The sequence below is a fragment of the Zophobas morio genome, unplaced genomic scaffold, assembly GCF_036711695.1.
Source record: "Zophobas morio isolate AGI-343-1 ecotype UQ-CSIRO unplaced genomic scaffold, CSIRO_AGI_Zmor_V1 ptg000038l, whole genome shotgun sequence".
In the NCBI taxonomy this organism is placed as follows: domain Eukaryota; kingdom Metazoa; phylum Arthropoda; class Insecta; order Coleoptera; family Tenebrionidae; genus Zophobas; species Zophobas morio.
Window position 1 is genome coordinate 529,809 of NW_026972143.1, and position 17,656 is coordinate 547,464.

Sequence of the window (17,656 nt, forward strand, 5' to 3'; positions counted from 1 at the left end):
TTGAAATTACGCCCGTAAAATGAAAATCTATTTAGCTCATTTTTTGGTCGGCTACTGGGCACCCTTAAGAAAAAAAAGGCAAAATATAGAGGCGGAATAGTTGGATAAGTAAGTTTTATTTCGTTAAATAATACTCCTAATGTACAATTTTTTATTCCACAGGTTTGTCCTACCACACCACATATAACTTTATATAATGGAAATAACACAATATTGTAATCTATTCATTAAATAATTGTTTCATCAATTCTTGACGCTTAATTTTTCCCAAATAAGTTCTGGGGATATTTTCAACAAATCGAACCCCTCCATGTAAACGTTTCTCGTCACTAACAAACCCTGCCAAGTATTCACAAATTTCTTTTTCTGTAACTTCGGCACCTTCTTCCTTCACAACAACCGCAGTTGGTAATTCCCCGAAGCGTGGATCAGCTTTACCGATAACAGCGACGTCCTTAATCCCTTCGAATTTAACTAAAATTTGCTCCAGTTCGGCTGGAGGTACCTGCCAAGTTTTGTATTTAATAAGTTCTTTAATCCTTCCACTTATATAAAAGCACCCATCGTCGTCATAATAGCCAACGTCTCCGCTATGAAGAAAGCCTTCCGAGTCGATTATTTCTTTGGTTTTTTCAGCATTTTTGAAATATCTTTTCATAATTTGGCCTTTGATGCAAATTTCTCCGTTTTGAAAAGGTGGAAGAGCGTGTCCTTTTTCCAGATCAACGACTTTCATTTGATAACCGCAAAGAAGTTTGCCACAGCTGTTGGTCTTGAAAGGACTGCATAAAACTATACCTGCTTCCGTCATTCCGTAACCGTGTTGCAGTCTTTGCAAATTCAACCTGAAACAATTTTCAATTGGAAACAAAATCTTCAAAAAAAAAAAACAGAATGTACCTATTTTGAAACAGTCGCGCATCTTCTTCAGACAGACAATTTCCTCCACATATAACAGATTTAAGACTCGACAGATCGTACCTTTCAACTAGTGGACTGTTAACGAAAAAGTTAACCAAAGTCGGCACCAGAATCAGAAGCTTTACTTTATAGTTTTGAATTGTTTTCAGAAAAAGGTCCGGTTGGAAAGCGTCAAGTGGTATTATGGTTGTTCCGGTATATAAAGCGGCATTGAGGGCACACATGCCGTAAATATGGAAGAAGGGCATTATTAAAAGATTTCTGTCTCCAGTTTTCATGTCAAAAATATCTGGGCTCCTGCAATAATTTTAGCATTTTGGTAATTCCCGAAAATATTTGTTACCTTCCATTAGTAAAGTGTAATCGCAACATCTCGTGGTTAATCATGACGCATTTTGGGAAACCGGTGGTTCCCGACGAGTTGCAAATCACTGCAATGTGTTCTTCTGTGTCAAAATTATCTTCGACTTGAAAGCCACTTTCGTGTGAGCACGCAGACAACATTTTTTCCACGTCCAAACAAATTAGCGTTTTAATGTAGTCTAAATCTTTTGCGACTTCTCTAACATTGTGGTGGGTTTTTTTCGTACAAATTAACAAACACGGTTGCGATAAACTCAAAATATTTCCTAATTCGTCTGAAATTGATATCAGTATATGTAGAAGTGATAGTTCGTGGAATTAAAACCTACATGGTGTGAACTTAGAGTTGATCAGATGTACGGGTACCGCGATAAATAAACTTGCCAGATAAGCAATCATGAACTCTGTAGAGTTTTCAGCCACCAGTCCAACTATATCACCTTTCGATACTCCCAAAAGTCGAAGACTCGTTGCTAGATTTTTACTCATTTAGCACAATTGTGGGTATGTGAGGGAAGCCCCAGTGGTCGCACTCACCTAAATTCATTGTAGAAAATTCAAAATGGGGCGTGAGATTTCTTACCACAGCGATGGCGTTTTTGTCGAAAGTACTAAAAGCATCAATGAGTAGTTTTCCGATGGGTTTATGTGGGATTCCCGAAGTGTCTTGGGGTCCGTTTACCACGAACTTGTTCATTATAGTGCTTTTTTTGGTAGTGATTTTCAAAAATCTCTCTTTTTTGTATTAAAAATGAAACAATTTCACACGGAATGATGTTCTCGTGACAACTGCCTCGGAAAGGAATTGGAAAATGAGTAGTCGTTGCTTAGACTAGCACAGAAATGAGCACTGTATTCATTTTGAGTTTGAGGGATTTAATTTCAACTGCGCATGACATTTTCTAAATTGCTAGCTGTGTTAGTCTAGCTTTTGAAACATGATTTTTTGGGGGGGATGAGAATGTGCATCTTGTTGCCCACGGAAGCAGCTAAAAAGGCCTTTCTTAACATCTTCCACTAATAATTTTCTCTTATGCTGTTAGGGATGATTTGAAAATTTAACATTTTAGGAAACTGACAACGTGCCAAATGTTTTCAGTCATATAAACAACAAGTTAAAAAATCCCTAACGAATGACGCACAGGCATCCAACATTATCCTAAATTTGGCAGGGTTACTGCAAAGTGAATTAAGTTTAAATACATAAGTATATATAGCATAATCGCACGTACAACCTATAAAACGATGCGTAACAAGTGGCAGTTCACATTATGTTAAAAGTAAATTATAAATTACCTATTATTATCAAATCTTAACATCTATTAAGCTGAAAGCTTTTGACTTTGCACCTACTATTTTTAGAAATAAAACATAAATTTAAATTTAAAATCGTCGAAAAAGATCTGCATGCAAATAAAACGCAAAGAGAGGATCTACGTTGTGTTCTAAGAATACTACTGCTTTGATATCGTCATCAGGCATTTCTAACTTGGAGAAAAAAATTGTACCGAGTGACTATTAATCTTTGTGAAATTGATATAACTGTAGAAGTAATAGTTACAATGCGGCGCAAAATTTCTTACCACAGCGATGGCGTTTTTGTCTAAAGCACTAAAAGCACCCATGAGTAGTGTTCCGATGGGTTTATGGGGGATTCCTGAAGTGTCTTGGGGTCCACTTACCACGAACTTATCCATAATGATGATTTTTCGTGCAACTAATTACCAAAAATCTCGATTTTTTATTAAAAATAAAAACGATTTCACTCGTTAAACGCTTTATAATATTTTAAATTAAGGGCCGGTTGGATAAACGCAAATCAAATTTAATCTCTGATTAACCCCATAGTAACGATTGTTATTATCATAGTTACAATTGTTCTTAATCAGAGATTAAATTTGATTTGCGTTTATGCAACCGGCCCTAAGAGTAGAAATACTTACCACGGAATGATGTTTTTCTGAGAACTACCTCACAACGGAAATGAAAAATAAGTAATCGTAACAAAAATGAGGAATGGTCTTTTATGGATTCATTTTTATTAATATTATTTCCAACTGCGCATGACATTTTCTAAATTGCTGGCTCTATTACATTCACTTGTAGGTTTTTAAAAGCATATTGATATTTTTTTCTTCATAAAAAAAATAAATTATTTATATAAGCGATAATATTTGCACTAAAAGGAAATTTTTGTTAATTTATAGGTGGTAAATAAATGACAATTTTCTGGGAAATTGATTGAATACTGTAAGATGCTATCACTGTCTTTCTCATGGTGGTATCTTCACAACAGGAAAAGGGAAATACATCAGGAAATCCAACGCCAACTGGAATACCATTTTTTATCACACGTTTTTAACTAAATGTCTGGAAAAAACAACAGTATGAATTTTTAAGGTCGTGTCGGTCCTACTTAAATTATCCCAACACTTGACATATGAATATATTGTTACGAAATAAACCCATACGCCACCCCAGTACGACGCCTATGGGTTTTCTCGAGGGCTTTCTAGTATGTACAGCGATGAACTCATCACCGGTGACGGCAGCCGGACGGCGTTCGCTAAAGAAAAGCCTGGAAGCGGAAGTCGCGATGGGTACTCAAGAAAAGCTCGATCGCGGAATATCTAGTAAGGAAGTGCGTGTTTAAATAGAGACCACCTTCGGGAGCGATCCATTGAGTGAAGAAGACGAATCCAGTCGATGTTGAGCGACTTCAGTCAAGTATTTTAATCGTCACCTTACGCAAATTTGTATACGCTTTTTTTTAAGTTTTGTTGTGTCACATATTATTTAACAGTTAATATTTGCAGAAAAATAATTCAACCGAGATCACATTGTGTACATGGTATTTAAAATAAAATGTAAAGGTACGACAGACAATAATGAATTTTTGGAGTGAAGACTCCAACTTAATGTAAACTTAGTTCACGTTGCATCGACCCTTTCAAGGTCACACATTTATATTTTTTAGCAGTGTGACTGTGGCTTCTCTTTTTCTTCACCTGTGTACCTAACACACAAGGGTCGATTTAGTGACCATGTTAATCATTATGTGACTGATGGTTATGTTTGAAATTGTCAAATGAAGGCGTGTTTGGCTACAATATTTGTTGGTATTATCTACTTCACTACTTTTTTCTGTCAGGCATGATTTGAAAATTTAACGTTTGAAAAAACTGACAACGTGTCAAATATATTCATATAAACGTGACGATAAAAAATCCCTAAGGAATGACGCACAGGCATTCAATATTATCCTGAATTTGACAGGTTATTGCAAAGTGAAGTAAGTTTACATATTTATATTATTCTCGTACATACCTACATCGTGTAAAACTTTGCTTAACAGGTGACAGTTTAGATTATTTTAAATGGAAAATGAAAATTACCTAGTGTTAAATCTTATCATCTAATTACTGGACAGTGTCGAATAAATAAAAAAGGCATTTCTAAATTTGTGAAGAAAAATGTACGGAATGCCTTAATATTTGTGTCTTTTTTTTGTCAGGATGGCCACATATTTAAAATTTTATAATGAATAATGAGTGACATACCTGTCACATCAAAAAGTGACGGTTATTGAAAATTTAACAACAAAATACTGTTAGTCTAGAAAATATTTCCTCATGTTAGTGCAAAATCTGCTTAACACAGAATATTGAAATATAATTAATAAATAATTACGTTATTATTACACCCACAAATTATCTGCTAGCCGACACCTTTTCGTCAACATAAGCATTTGAAAAATGTTGTTGGTAGCACTATTTCAAAATTCATTTATTTTTAAAAATGCAAGTGTTGAGTTGACAAGTTACTTTTGAAGTATAATGTATTACCCCTGGCCTAGTTAATTATGCTATCCCGCATTATTCTGCCCACGTATTGCACTGACCGATCAGTTTTACTTAATCGGTGAATATGGAAGAAAATATTTTGTGAGGTTATGTTGCGAGTACCGATAGATTGTAGTAAATTTTTATTACTAAAATCTCATTAAAATGCTATGTTCTCCTACGATTACGTGAAAAAGCGAGGGCCTTCTTGTTCTTCAATGGTTAATTTAATCAGTGAGTAATAACTTGCAACAATTTTTTCAGTATTGTACTTTACTCCGGCGTAATGTAGTCGTATTTACAATGTAATGTCATGTACATTGAGTAATTATCTTTAACAAGAGGCAATTCAGATTACGTTAAAAGTAATAATATTACTTACTACTATTTTTAGAAAATGACGATTGTCTGACAGGTAGTTTTATTTTATTAACTAACGTACACTCTTGACCCAAAGATTAACATGAGATAATTTTCTATTCTATATTGTTGTACCATAACACCAAATAATAACGTACTTTAATCTAGTCATTAAAAAGCTGTTTTCGTCAATTCTTGACGCTTAATTTTTCCCAAATTAGTTTTGGGGATAGATTCAACAAATCGAACCCCTCCATGTAAACGTTTTTCGTCACCAACAAACTTTGCCAAGTAGTCACAGACGTCTTTTTCCGTAATTTCAAAACCTTCTTCCTTCACAACAACCGCTGCAGGTAATTCCCCGAACCGTGAATCAGGTTTGCCAACAACAGCAACTTCTTTGATCCCTTTGAATTTCATTAAAATTTGCTCCAATTCTACTGGAGCTACCTGCCAAGATTTGTATTTAATGAGTTCCTTAATCCTTCCGCTTATATAAAAACACCCATTGTCGTCATAATATCCAACGTCCCCACTATGCAGGAAGCCTTCCGAGTCGATTATTTCTTTGGTTTTTTCAGCATTTTTGAGATACCCTTTCATGATGTGACCTTTGATGCAAATTTCTCCATTTTGAAAGGGAGGAAGGGCGTGTCCTTTTTCCAAATCAACGACTTTCATTTGATAACCGCAGAGAACTTTACCAATGCTGTTGGCGTTGTCTGGATTACATAAAACTATACCTGATTCAGTCATTCCGTAACCGTTTTGCAGTTTCTGTAAACTTAACCTAAAACAGTTTTAAATTGCAAGCAACATTTTCAGAAACAAAAAATGTTTGTACCTATTTTTCAACAGGACCACATCTTCTTCAGGCAGACAACTTCCTGCACATATAACGCGTTTAACACTCGAGAGATCATACCTTTCGACTAACGGACTTTTAGCGAAAAAGTTAACCAAAGTCGGCACAAGAAGAAGCAGTTCTATTCTGTGGTTTTGAACTGTTTTCAGAAAAAGATCCGGCTCGAAAGCGTCAAGTGGTATTATGGTTGTTCCAGTAAACAAAGCAGCGTTAATGACACCCAGTCCATAAATATGGAAGAAAGGCAGAATTAGGAGGCATTTGTCTCCAGTTTTCATGGCAAAGACTTGCGGGTTTCTAGAATAATCTTGAAATATTGGCAAATTTAAAAAATATCGGTTACCTTCCGAGAGTTAAGTGCAATCGCAACATCTCGTGGTTAATCATGACCCCTTTTGGCAAACCGGTGGTTCCCGACGAGTTGCAAATCAATGCAATTTGTTCTTCAGGGTCAAAATTGTCTTCGACTTGAAAGTTACTTTCATGCACGCACGCAGACAACATTTTTTCCACGTCTAAACAAAGGACAGCTGTAACGTAGTTTAAATCTTTTACAGCTTTTCTAGCATTTTGGTGGGTTTTTTTCGTACAAATTAATACGCTGGGTTCAGATAAACCCAAAATATGTTCTAATTCGTCTGAAATTAATATAGGTAGCTATAGAAGTGACAGTTTGTGGTATTAAAACCTACAGGACGTGTGCTTAGAGTTGATTAGATGTACGGGGACTGCGATAAATAAACCTGCTAGATACGCAACCAAGAACTCCGGAGAGTTTTCAGCCATCAAGCCAACGATATCACCTTTCGATACTCCCAAAAGTCGAAGACTCGTTGCTAGATTTTTACTCATTTGGCACAACTGTGAGTAAGTGAGGGAATCCCCAGTGGTGGCATTCACCTAAATTATTTTTAGAAAATTCAAAATCTGTCGTGAGATTTCTTACCACAGCGATAACGTTTTTGTCGAAAGTACTAAAAGCATCCATGAGTAGTTTTCCGATGGATTTATGGGGGATTCCCGAAGTGTCTTGTGGTCCACTTACCACGAACTTATCCATGATAATGATCTTTCGTCCAGCCAATTTCGAAAAATCTCGATTTTTTATTAACAATAAAAATTATTTCACTCGTTAAACGCTTTATAATATTTTAAATTAAGGTTAGAAATACTTACCACGGAATGATGTTTTTCGAAGAACTACCTCACAACGGAAATGAAAAATAAGTAATCGTAACAGAAATGAGGAATGGTCGTTTATGGATTCATTTTTATTAATATAATTTGCAACTGCGCATGACATTTTCTAAATTGCTGGCTCTATTACATTCACTTGTGGGTTTTTAAAAGCATATTGATGTATTTTTCTTCATAAAAAAAAGAAATTAATTATACAAGCGATAATATTTGCACTAAAAGGAAACTTTTGTTGGTTTATAGGTGGTAAATAAATGACAATTTTCTGTGAAATGTGTAAGATGTAATCACTGTCTTTCTCATAGTGTTATATTCACAAAAGGAAAAGGGAAATACATCTGAAAACCCAACGCTAACTGGAATTCTATTTTTTATCATACGTTTTTAACTAAATGTCTGGAAAAAACAACAGTATGAATTTTAAGGTGGCGTCGGTACTACTTAAATTATCCCAACACTTGACATATGAATATATTGTTATGAAATAAACCCAACCACCACCCCAGTACGACGCCTATGGGTTTTCTCGAGAGCTTTCTAGTATGTACAGCGATGAACTCATCACCGGTGACGGCGGCCGGGCGGCGTTCGCTAAAGAAAAACCTGGAAGCGGAAGTCGCGATGGGTACTCAAGAAAAGCTCGAGCCGAATCCAGTCAATGTTGAGAAACTCCAGTCAAGTTGTGCCGGAATTATTTTGCACAAAATCGCGGTGTAATTACTCAATTAATCTTGTAAAAGTTTTTTATTTTAATCGTTATTTTACGCAAATTTTTTATACGCTTTTTTTTAAGTTTTGTTGTGTCACAAATATTATTTAAAAGTTAATATTTGTAGAAAAATAATTCAACCGAAATCACATTGTATACACGACATTTACAAATATAGGTATAGGTACGACAGACAATAATGAATTTTTGAAGTGAAGACTCCAACTTATGTAAACTTGGTTCACGTTGCATCGACCCTTTCAAGGTCACACATTTATATTTTTAGCAGTGTGACTGTGACTTCTCTTTTTCTTCCCCTGTGTACGTAACACACAAGGGTCGATTTAGTGACCATGTTAAACATTATGTCACTGATGGTTATGTTTGAAATTGTCAAATGAAGGCGTGTTTGGCTACAATATTTGTTGGTATTATCGACTTCACTACTTTTTTCTGTCAGACATGATTTAAAAATTTAACGTTTTGAAAAAACTGACAACGTATCAAATATTTTCATATAAACATGAAGATAAAAAATTCCTAAAGAATGACACACAGGCATCCAACATTATCCTGAATTTGACAGGTTATTGCAAAGTGAAGTAAGTTTACATATTTATATTATTCTCGTACATACCTACATCGTGTAAAACCATGGTGCTTAACAGGTGACAGTTTAGATTATTTTAAATGGAAATCTTATCATCTAATTACTGGACAGTGTCGAATAAATTAAAAAAGCCGTTTCTAAATTTGTACAAAAAAATGTACCGAGTGCCTTAATATTTGTGTCTTTTTTGTCAGGTTGGCCACATTTATAATGAATTAATGACATATCTGACTTACAGCAGTCTGTAAAAATTCCATTGTTTAAGCCTTTTTTAGAATACAGAAAAAAATTGTCACATGAAAAACTGACGATTACTGAAAATTCAACAATAAAAGACTGTTAGGTTAGAAAACATTTCTAATGGCAGTGCAAAATCTGCTTAACACAGAATATTGAAATATAATTAATAAATAATTACGTTATTATTAGACCCACAAATTATCTGCTAACCGACACCTTCTCGTCAACATAAGGAACACCACCCCCAAGCATTTGAAAAATTTTGTTGGTAGCACTGCTTCAGAATTCATTTAGTTTTAAAAAACCAAGTGTTTTGAGTTGACAAGTTACTTTTGAAATATTATATATTACCCTTGACCTAGTTAATTATGCTAGCCCGCATTATTCTGCCCACGTATTGCACTAACCGATCAATTTTATTTAACCCGTGAATTTGGAATATCTCCCCAGATTACATGTTGCACCGCGCCCAAGCCCAATCACTGTAAAAGGCTTTAAAATTCAAATTTTGAAACTAGCGTTCGGTCCGATGTGTCGCGAAACGTTCCGTCTCAGTTCGACGCGTTTTTGGACTAGGCATGGAAAATACAAATGTCAAAGTGAATTTAGGAATTACGACGTACCAAATGTTTTCATATAACCTCGAAGACAAAAAATCCCTATCGAATGACGTATCCACATTCACTAAATTTGACAAGGTTGCTGCTAAGTGCGCCAAGTTTACATATCTATACAATATATTATACTCATACGTACCTATATCGTGTAAAACTATGCTTAACAAGCGGCAGTTTAGATTATTTTAAACCGAAAATGTAAATTACTTATTGTTAAATCTTATCATCTATTACTGCACTGTGTCGAATAAGTTTGAAAAAGAATTTCTAAATTTGATAAAAAAATTGTACCGAGTTACCATTAATATTTGTGACTTTTTTCAAGTTGACCACATATCTAAAATTTTATAACGACATTCCTGATGTCAAATTTAAGTTTTGGGCACCGATTCCGTAGCTACCATCTTCTTATTGGTTTTTAGGCTCAGTCATTGCCAATAATTCAGAATTGCCAACCCAAAAATTTGCTTCACGCGGTATTTACGAGAGTTGAATATGGGGTGTCAACAAGTTTTCGCAGATCGGTGTTAGTGTACTTTCTTTGTTATATTTGGAACAGGCGGTAAAAATTCAATTGTTTGAGGCTTTTTTATAGTGTAGAAAGAGTCGCATCAAAAACTGACGGTTATTGAAAATTTAACAACAAAATAATGTTAGGTTAGAAAATATTTTCTCCTGTTTAATAATTACGTTATTATTACACCCACAAATTATCTGCTAGCCGACAACTTCTCATCAACATAAGGAACACCACCATCGAGCATTTGAAAAACTTTTGTTGGTAGCACTGCTTCAATCTTCATTTGATTTTAAAAAAGCAAGTGACAAGTGTATTGTGCCCACAAGTTACTATTGAAATAAAAAAAAATAAATGGAATTAATCACACTCTAACGGTTATTAGAAGGATCACTTCACGACAACAGTTCTCTAAGGCAATTTTTTGTTTGTTTGGAAAATAAAAGAAAATTTAAGAAAACATCACTTTTCTGAAATTTTTGTAGCAACAATACGAAAATATTCTGCGTAATTCAGTCGGAAACAATTGAACTCATTTGAATTGAGAATTCACATAAAAGAGGACCTACGTTGTGCTTTAAGAATATTAGTGCTTCTGGAATCGTCGTCGAGCGTTTAATATGGTAAATCGGTGTTGCAGTGCTTTTAGTATATCCTATCCGTATTTCGAATGCACTTATGTTAAAGATTGTAGACATTTGTCATGAATAAATTTTATTTAATTAATTAACTTACACCCTTGAACCAAAGACTAACCAGACATAATTTTCTAATCTACTGTTTTGTTCTACCATACACATGTAAATAAAACCGTACTTTAATCTACTCATTAAACAGCTGCTTCATCAATTCCTGGCGCCTAATTTTCCCCAAATTAGTTCTGGGGATGTCATCAACAAATCGAACCCCCCCATGCAAACGTTTTTCATCACAAACAAATTTCGCTAAGTATTCACAGATTTCTATTTCTGTAATTTCGACACCTTGTTCCTTCACAACAGCGGCTGTCGGTAATTCCCCGAACCGTGAATCAGGTTTACCAATGACAGCGACGTCCTTAATCCCTTCGAATTTGCTTAAAATTTGCTCCAGTTCGACTGGAGCCACCTGACAAGATTTGTGTTTAATAAGGTCCTTCATTCTTCCACTAATATAAAAATAGCCTTCATCATCATAATAACCAACGTCCCCGCTATGAAGGAAGCCTTCCGAGTCGAGCATTTCTTTGGTTTTTTCGGAATTTTTGAGATAACCTTTCATAATTTGACCTTTGATGCATATTTCTCCATTTTGGAAAGGAGGAAGCGAATGTCCTTTTTCTAAATCGACAACTTTCATTTGATAACCGCAAAGCACTTTACCAATGCTGCTGGGGTTGTCATGACTACATGCAGCTATACCGGATTCCGTCAGTCCGTAACCGATTTCCAGTTTCTGTAAACTTAACCTAAAACAATTGTAAATTGCAAGCGAAATTAAAAAAAAAACATACTTATTTATCAGTTGGCGCGCATCTTCTTCAGGGAGACAATCTCCAGCAGATACAACACGCTTGACACTCGACAGATCGTATTTTCCGACTAACGGACTTTTAATGAAAAAATTAACCAAAGTTGGCACTAGAAGTAGCGTCTCAGTTTTATAGTTTTGAACTGTTTTCAAAAAAAGGTCCGGTTCAAAAGCGTCAACTGGTATTATGGTTGTTCCAGTAAACAAGGCAGCATTAATCATACCCATTCCGTAAATGTGGAAAAAAGGCACAATTACGACCAACCTATCTCCAATTTTTAAGTTAAGGAGATCTGGGTGCCTAAAATAATTGTGATACTTTGGCAATTTTCAAAATATCCGTTACCTTCCGATGGTGAAGTGTAATCTCAACATCTCGTGGTTAATCATTACCCCTTTTGGCAAGCCGGTGGTTCCCGACGAGTTGCAAATCAATGCAATTTGTTCTTCAGGGTCAAAATTGTCTTCGACTTGAAAATTACTTTCATGCACGCACGCAGACAACATTTTTTCCACGTCTAAACAAAGGACAGTTGTAACGTAGTTTAAATCTTTTACAGCTTTTCTAGCATTTTGGTGGGTTTTTTTCGTACAAATTAATACACTGGGTTCAGATAAACCCAAAATATGTTCTAATTCGTCTGAAATTAATATAGGTAACTATAGAAGTGACAGTTTGTGGTATTAAAACCTACAGGGTGTGTGCTTAGAGTTGATTAGATGTACGGGGACTGCGATAAATAAACCTGCTAGATACGTAACCAAGAACTCCGCAGAGTTTTCAGCCATCAAGCCAACGATATCACCTTTCGATACTCCCAAAAGTCGAAGACTCGTTGCTAGATTTTTACTCATTTGGCACAACTGTGAGTAAGTGAGGGAATCCCCAGTGGTGGCATTCACCTGAATTAATTTTTGAAAATTCAAAATGTGGCGTGAGATTTCTTACCACAGCGATGAGGTTTTTGTCGAAAGTACTAAAAGCATCCATGAGTAGTTTTCCGATGGGTTTATGGGGGATTCCCGAAGTGTCTTGGGGTCCATTTACCACGAACTTGTTCATCGTAGTGATTTTTGTGCTAGTGATTTTCAAAAATCTCTGCCTTGGAAAGGAATTGAAAAATGAGTAGTCGTTGCTTAGACTAGCACAGAAATGAGCATTGTATTCACTTTGAGGGAATTAATTTCAGCTGCGCATGACAGTTTCTAAACTACTAGCTTTTAGTCTAGCTTTTCTTTTTTGAGGGGGATGAGAATGAGCATCTTGTTGCTCACCGAAGCAGCTAAGAAGGCCTTTCTTAAAATCTTCCCCTATAATTTTCTCTTATGCTGTTAGGGATGATTTGAAAATTTAACATTTTAAGAAACTGACAACGTGCCAAATGTTTTCAGTCATATAAACAACAAGTTAAAAAATCCCTAACGAATGACGCACAGGCAACCAACATTATCCTAAATTTGGCAAGGTTACTGCAAAGTAAATTAAGTTTAGATACATAAGTATATACTTATAGTATAATCGCACGTACAACCTATAAAACGATGTGTAACAAGTGGCAGTTCACATTATGTTAAAAGTAAAATATAAATTACCTATTATTATCAAATCTTAACATCTATTAAGCTAAAAGCTTTTGACTTTGCACCTACTATTTTTAGAAATAAAACATATATTTAAATTTAAACTCGTCGAAAAAGATCTGCAAACAAATAAAATGCAAAGAGAGGATCTACGTTGTGTTCTAAGAATACTACTGCTTTGATATCGTCATCAGGCATTTCTAACTTGGAGAAAAAAATTGTACAGAGTGACTATTAATCTTTGTGAGATTGATATAACTGTAGAAGTAATATTTACAATGCGGCGCAAAATTTCGTACCACAGCGATGGAGTTTTTGTCGAAAGCACTAAAAGCACCCATGAGTAGTGTTCCAATGGGTTTATGGGGGATTCCTGAAGTGTCTTGGGGTCCACTTACCACGAACTTATCCGTAATGACGATTTTTCGTGCAACTAATTACCAAAAATCTCGATTTTTTATTAAAAATAAAAACGATTTTACTCGTTAAACGCTTTATAATATTTTAAATTAAGAGTAGAAACACTTACCACGGAATCATGTTTTTCTGAGAACTACCTCACCACGGAAACGAAAAATAAGCAAAAATGAGGAATGGTCTTTTATGGATTCATTTTTATTAATATTACGTATTTCCAACTGCGCATGACATTTTCTAAATTGCTGGCTCTATTACATTCACTTGTAGGTTTTTAAAAGCATATTGATATTTTTTTCTACATAAAAAAATAAATTATTTATATAAGCGATAATATTTGCACTAAAAGGAAACTTTTGTTAATTTATAGGTGGTAAATAAATGACAATTTTCTGGGAAATTGATTGAATAAGATGCGATCACTGTCTTCCTCATGGTGATATCTTCACAACAGGAAAAGGGAAATACATCTGAAAATCCAACGCCAACTGGAATACCATTTTTTATCACACGTTTTTAACTAAATGTCTGGAAAAAACAATAGTATGAATTTTGAAGGTCGTGTCGGTCCTACTTAAATTATCCCAACACTTGACATATGAAAATATTGTTACAAAATAAACCCATACGCCACCCCAGTACGACGCCTATGGGTTTTCTCGAGGGCTTTCTAGTATGTACAGCGATGGGTACTCAAGAAAAGTTCGATCGCGGAATATCTAGAAAGGAAGTGCGTGTTTAAATAGAGACCACCTTCGGGAACGATCCCTTGAGTGAAGAAGACGAATCCAGTCGATGTTGAGCGACTTCAGTCAAGTATTTTAATCGTCACCTTACGCAAATTTGTATACGCTTTTTTTTAAGTTTTGTTGTGTTACAGATATTATTTAACAGTTAATATTTGCAGAAAAATAATTCAACCGAGATCACATTGTATACACAGTATTTAAAATAAAATATGTAGGTAGGACAGACAATAATGAATTTTTGGTTTAGATTATTTTAAATGGAAAATCAAAATTACCTGTTGTTAAATCTTATCATCTAATTACTGGACAGTGTCGAATAAATTAAAAAAGGCGTTTCTATATTTGTGAAAAAAAATGTACCGTGTGCCTTAATATTTCTGCCTTTTTTGTCAAGTTGTCCGCATATTTAAGTAGGTCGTGGAAGCGTGCCGCCTATCACTTTATATGTATTTTACTAATGGTAAATTTACTAATTATTTTAGAACAACAACTTAAAGACAAAAGTTGTAAAGAGCAAGAAACTGTACTATATGTACTTGTTAATTTGTAGTATGTACGTTTTTATTAATCACTAATTTGAATCCATTCGTCGACGTTCCGAGCCGTGACGTCAAAAAAACTCCGCAATCTCATAATTTTGTACCACTTTAATTCATCAATAAATGAAAATGTTTATTATTGCACACCTAATTTGTGCATAAATCTTGTTTTACATGTTTTTTTTTTGGTTGTATTTATTAAGTGATAATTTGTTTATATGTATTTTTGTTTTAACATGCAAAATACCTATGTTCGAAAAACAATTGTACACCGGGTATGAAGTATTGAAAAAACATGGATAGTATTGCACTTTACACCAACTAATCTATTTATACTGTGGTATCACGAACAATTAACTACGTTTAACAAGCGGCAATTCAGGTTATGTTAAAAGTAAAAATAAATTGTGTTTGTATTATCACTTCAAAGTCACTTCGTTCAGTCTTTTACCAAAATCAGCTTTATCTTAAGAAATACTAGCCCCGCCCGCCCACCCTTTATTTTCTTAGGGATTAAGTCATTTACCAAAGTCAGTCCTATCTTGTCAGGTACTGGTGCCGCCCACTCGCGTTGTTCTCATTCTATCGGTTTTATTTTAGTTAATTATATGGTCTTTTGTAAAGTGAGAATGGGAACTAATAAAATTTAGACCGTTAAAAAAAGCGCTAATTATAATTTTAAAAATTATACACTTTTATCTTGGATGAATAAGTTTTATTTTCTTAACTGACTTACACCTTTGAACCAAAGATAACTACACATAGTTTTCGGCAGCAGTTGGTAATTCCCCGAACCGCGAATCAGGTTTACCAGCACCAGCCACGTCCTTAACGCCTTTGAATTTCATTAAAATTTGTTCCAGTTGGACTGGAGCTACCTGCCAAGACTTGTATTTAATAAGGTCTTTAATCCTTCCAGTTATATAAAAACAGCCATCGTCGTCATAATAACCAACGTCTCCGCTATGAAGAAATCCTCCCGAATCGATTATTTCTTGGGTTTTTTCAACATTTTTCAGATACCCTTTCATAATCTGACCTTTAATACGAATTTCTCCATGTTGAAAAGGAGGAAGAGCGTGTCCTTTTTCCATTATTTCGCTATGAAAATCTGTATCATCACCGTCATTTTCAAATTCAGATTCTGAATCAGATTCACCTAGCGAAATAATGAAAGGAGGTATAGATTCGTACGAAAGATTTCCCATATTTTTTCCCAATCTGCCAAAATAAGTTTTTCACGATGTTTACAAAAATTTTGCCACATGCTTGGAGTACCTTTGGAAAGCGCCTCAAGCCATAAATTCTCCACCCTATTTTTTAATGAAGGTTGAGAATTTATATGCTTGTTGTAATAGTTCTTACAAAATTCTCACGCCATTTCAAATGGATTATATTGACAATGGTACGGAGGTAATCTAAGAACTTCATGGCCACTTTCTCTTAATGTCTCGTCTACCAAATATCTTTTTTTTCTATTGTTTCTGAAGGGTTTAATTACATCCCACAACTGTTTCTTCAAAAATTTTTTGGCAAATTCAACACTATATTTAAAGAGCCATTCCTGCATTTCACATTTTTGGTTCAACTTTGCCAAAGCAGGAATGAGCTGATTAACCACCCAATTTTGAAAAATTGTCCCGTCCATCGTTTTATGATAGTCTCTATCGTTATTTTTTGAATTTAAAAAATTGTCACAACCATCCAAGAACCCCGTTGAACAACCCGCGTGGAGAATAGTAAACCTTGATCCTTCACTTTTAATTTTGGTGGGATTGCTTTTTAGATCAGTATCGTGCACCCAGCGACGAATGGACGAACCATTTTGATAGATCCATACACGAAAGTCAAATTTTCACAAGAATTTAGAAACTGTAAATATGTTCTCAAAAAAATAATTTTGGCTGCAACGACATGCTGTGCCCTCTGATAAAATAGAGAGGGCGTAAAGACAGTTATATTGCAATTAGTGTATTTAGTTTTAATTTTTTTCTAAAAATTCTGGATGTCCAGGGTGAAAATTCGACACGGATCCACACACCACAAGTACAAGAGTATCTTATCTTATAAAATTAGAAATACTTTTAATTATAAATTTTGGAGGTGACGTCATCAAGTTGTTGGTGGGGATGATTAGCCAAATTTTGGTTAGTATTTAACCATCTCATGATATTTCAAACTACTTCAAAATCTAACAAAAGGATTTCCCGAGATTCTTTCGAACTACTCCAAAAATAAAACAAAAGTAGTGTCCGAGATTTTTTCAAACTACTTTAAATACCAGACACAAAAGGGGTCCTCGAGATTCTTTTAAACTACTTCAAAAAAAAAAAACAAAAGTGACCCCCGAGATTCTTTCAAACTACTTTAAAAACTAGACATAAAAGATCGCCGAGATTCTATCAAACAACTTCAAATTCTAACAAAAAGGGTCCCCAAGATTCTTTAGAACTACCTACTTCAAAGACCAGACACAAAAGTTCCCCAAGATTTTATTAAACTACTTCAAAAATAAAACAGAAGTGACCCCCGAGATTATTTCAAACTACTTTAAAAAACCAGACACAAAAGATCCCCGAGATTCTATCAAACAACTTCAAAATCTAACAAAAAGGGTCCC

The 17,656-nt window shown here is 34.7% G+C and overlaps 4 protein-coding genes across 4 annotated transcripts; all 4 read right to left on the reverse strand.

Annotated features, from left to right (window-relative positions):
• Window positions 1-220: 220 nt before the first annotated feature.
• LOC135139923 (uncharacterized) lies at window positions 221-1,981 on the reverse strand. Its single transcript, XM_064070290.1, has 5 exons — window positions 1,822-1,981; window positions 1,614-1,757; window positions 1,265-1,559; window positions 901-1,218; window positions 221-845 (listed from the first exon to the last, which is right to left on the reverse strand). Exons 1-5 carry the CDS (start codon window positions 1,979-1,981, stop codon window positions 221-223), a joined length of 1,542 nt encoding a protein of 513 aa, XP_063926360.1.
• Window positions 1,982-5,657: 3,676 nt separating this feature from the next.
• LOC135139924 (luciferin 4-monooxygenase-like) lies at window positions 5,658-7,411 on the reverse strand. The gene is made up of 5 exons (XM_064070291.1): window positions 7,298-7,411; window positions 7,044-7,251; window positions 6,695-6,989; window positions 6,331-6,648; window positions 5,658-6,276 (listed from the first exon to the last, which is right to left on the reverse strand). Exons 1-5 carry the CDS (start codon window positions 7,409-7,411, stop codon window positions 5,658-5,660), a joined length of 1,554 nt encoding a protein of 517 aa, XP_063926361.1.
• A 2,210-nt stretch (window positions 7,412-9,621) lies between these two features.
• LOC135139926 (luciferin 4-monooxygenase-like) lies at window positions 9,622-12,813 on the reverse strand. The gene is made up of 6 exons (XM_064070292.1): window positions 12,700-12,813; window positions 12,446-12,653; window positions 12,097-12,391; window positions 11,734-12,051; window positions 11,068-11,688; window positions 9,622-9,835 (listed from the first exon to the last, which is right to left on the reverse strand). Exons 1-6 carry the CDS (start codon window positions 12,811-12,813, stop codon window positions 9,622-9,624), a joined length of 1,770 nt encoding a protein of 589 aa, XP_063926362.1.
• Window positions 12,814-15,791: 2,978 nt separating this feature from the next.
• Window positions 15,792-16,130, reverse strand: LOC135139927 (uncharacterized). The gene has a single exon (XM_064070293.1). The coding sequence runs from the start codon at window positions 16,128-16,130 to the stop codon at window positions 15,792-15,794; it is 339 nt and encodes a 112-aa protein (XP_063926363.1).
• Between the last annotated feature and the right edge of the window lie 1,526 nt (window positions 16,131-17,656).

Excerpts from the sequence above, each read along its gene's own strand:
- LOC135139926 (XM_064070292.1), bottom strand. The coding sequence starts at position 12,813 with ATGAACAAGTTCGTGGTAAATGGACCCCAAGACACTTCGGGAATCCCC. Across the intron at positions 12,392-12,445 it reads CAACTCTAAGCACACACCCT|ACGAATTAGAACATATTTTG; the intron begins GTAGGTTTTAAT and ends TATTAATTTCAG. Across the intron at positions 11,689-11,733 it reads GCGCGCCAACTGATAAATAA|GTTAAGTTTACAGAAACTGG; the intron begins GTATGTTTTTTT and ends CAATTGTTTTAG.
- LOC135139923 (XM_064070290.1), bottom strand. The coding sequence starts at position 1,981 with ATGAACAAGTTCGTGGTAAACGGACCCCAAGACACTTCGGGAATCCCA. Across the intron at positions 1,560-1,613 it reads CAACTCTAAGTTCACACCAT|ACGAATTAGGAAATATTTTG; the intron begins GTAGGTTTTAAT and ends TATCAATTTCAG. Across the intron at positions 1,219-1,264 it reads TTACACTTTACTAATGGAAG|GAGCCCAGATATTTTTGACA; the intron begins GTAACAAATATT and ends AAATTATTGCAG.
- LOC135139924 (XM_064070291.1), bottom strand. The coding sequence starts at position 7,411 with ATGGATAAGTTCGTGGTAAGTGGACCACAAGACACTTCGGGAATCCCC. Across the intron at positions 6,649-6,694 it reads TTGCACTTAACTCTCGGAAG|AAACCCGCAAGTCTTTGCCA; the intron begins GTAACCGATATT and ends AGATTATTCTAG. Across the intron at positions 6,277-6,330 it reads GTGGTCCTGTTGAAAAATAG|GTTAAGTTTACAGAAACTGC; the intron begins GTACAAACATTT and ends AAACTGTTTTAG.
- LOC135139927 (XM_064070293.1), bottom strand. The coding sequence starts at position 16,130 with ATGGAAAAAGGACACGCTCTTCCTCCTTTTCAACATGGAGAAATTCGT.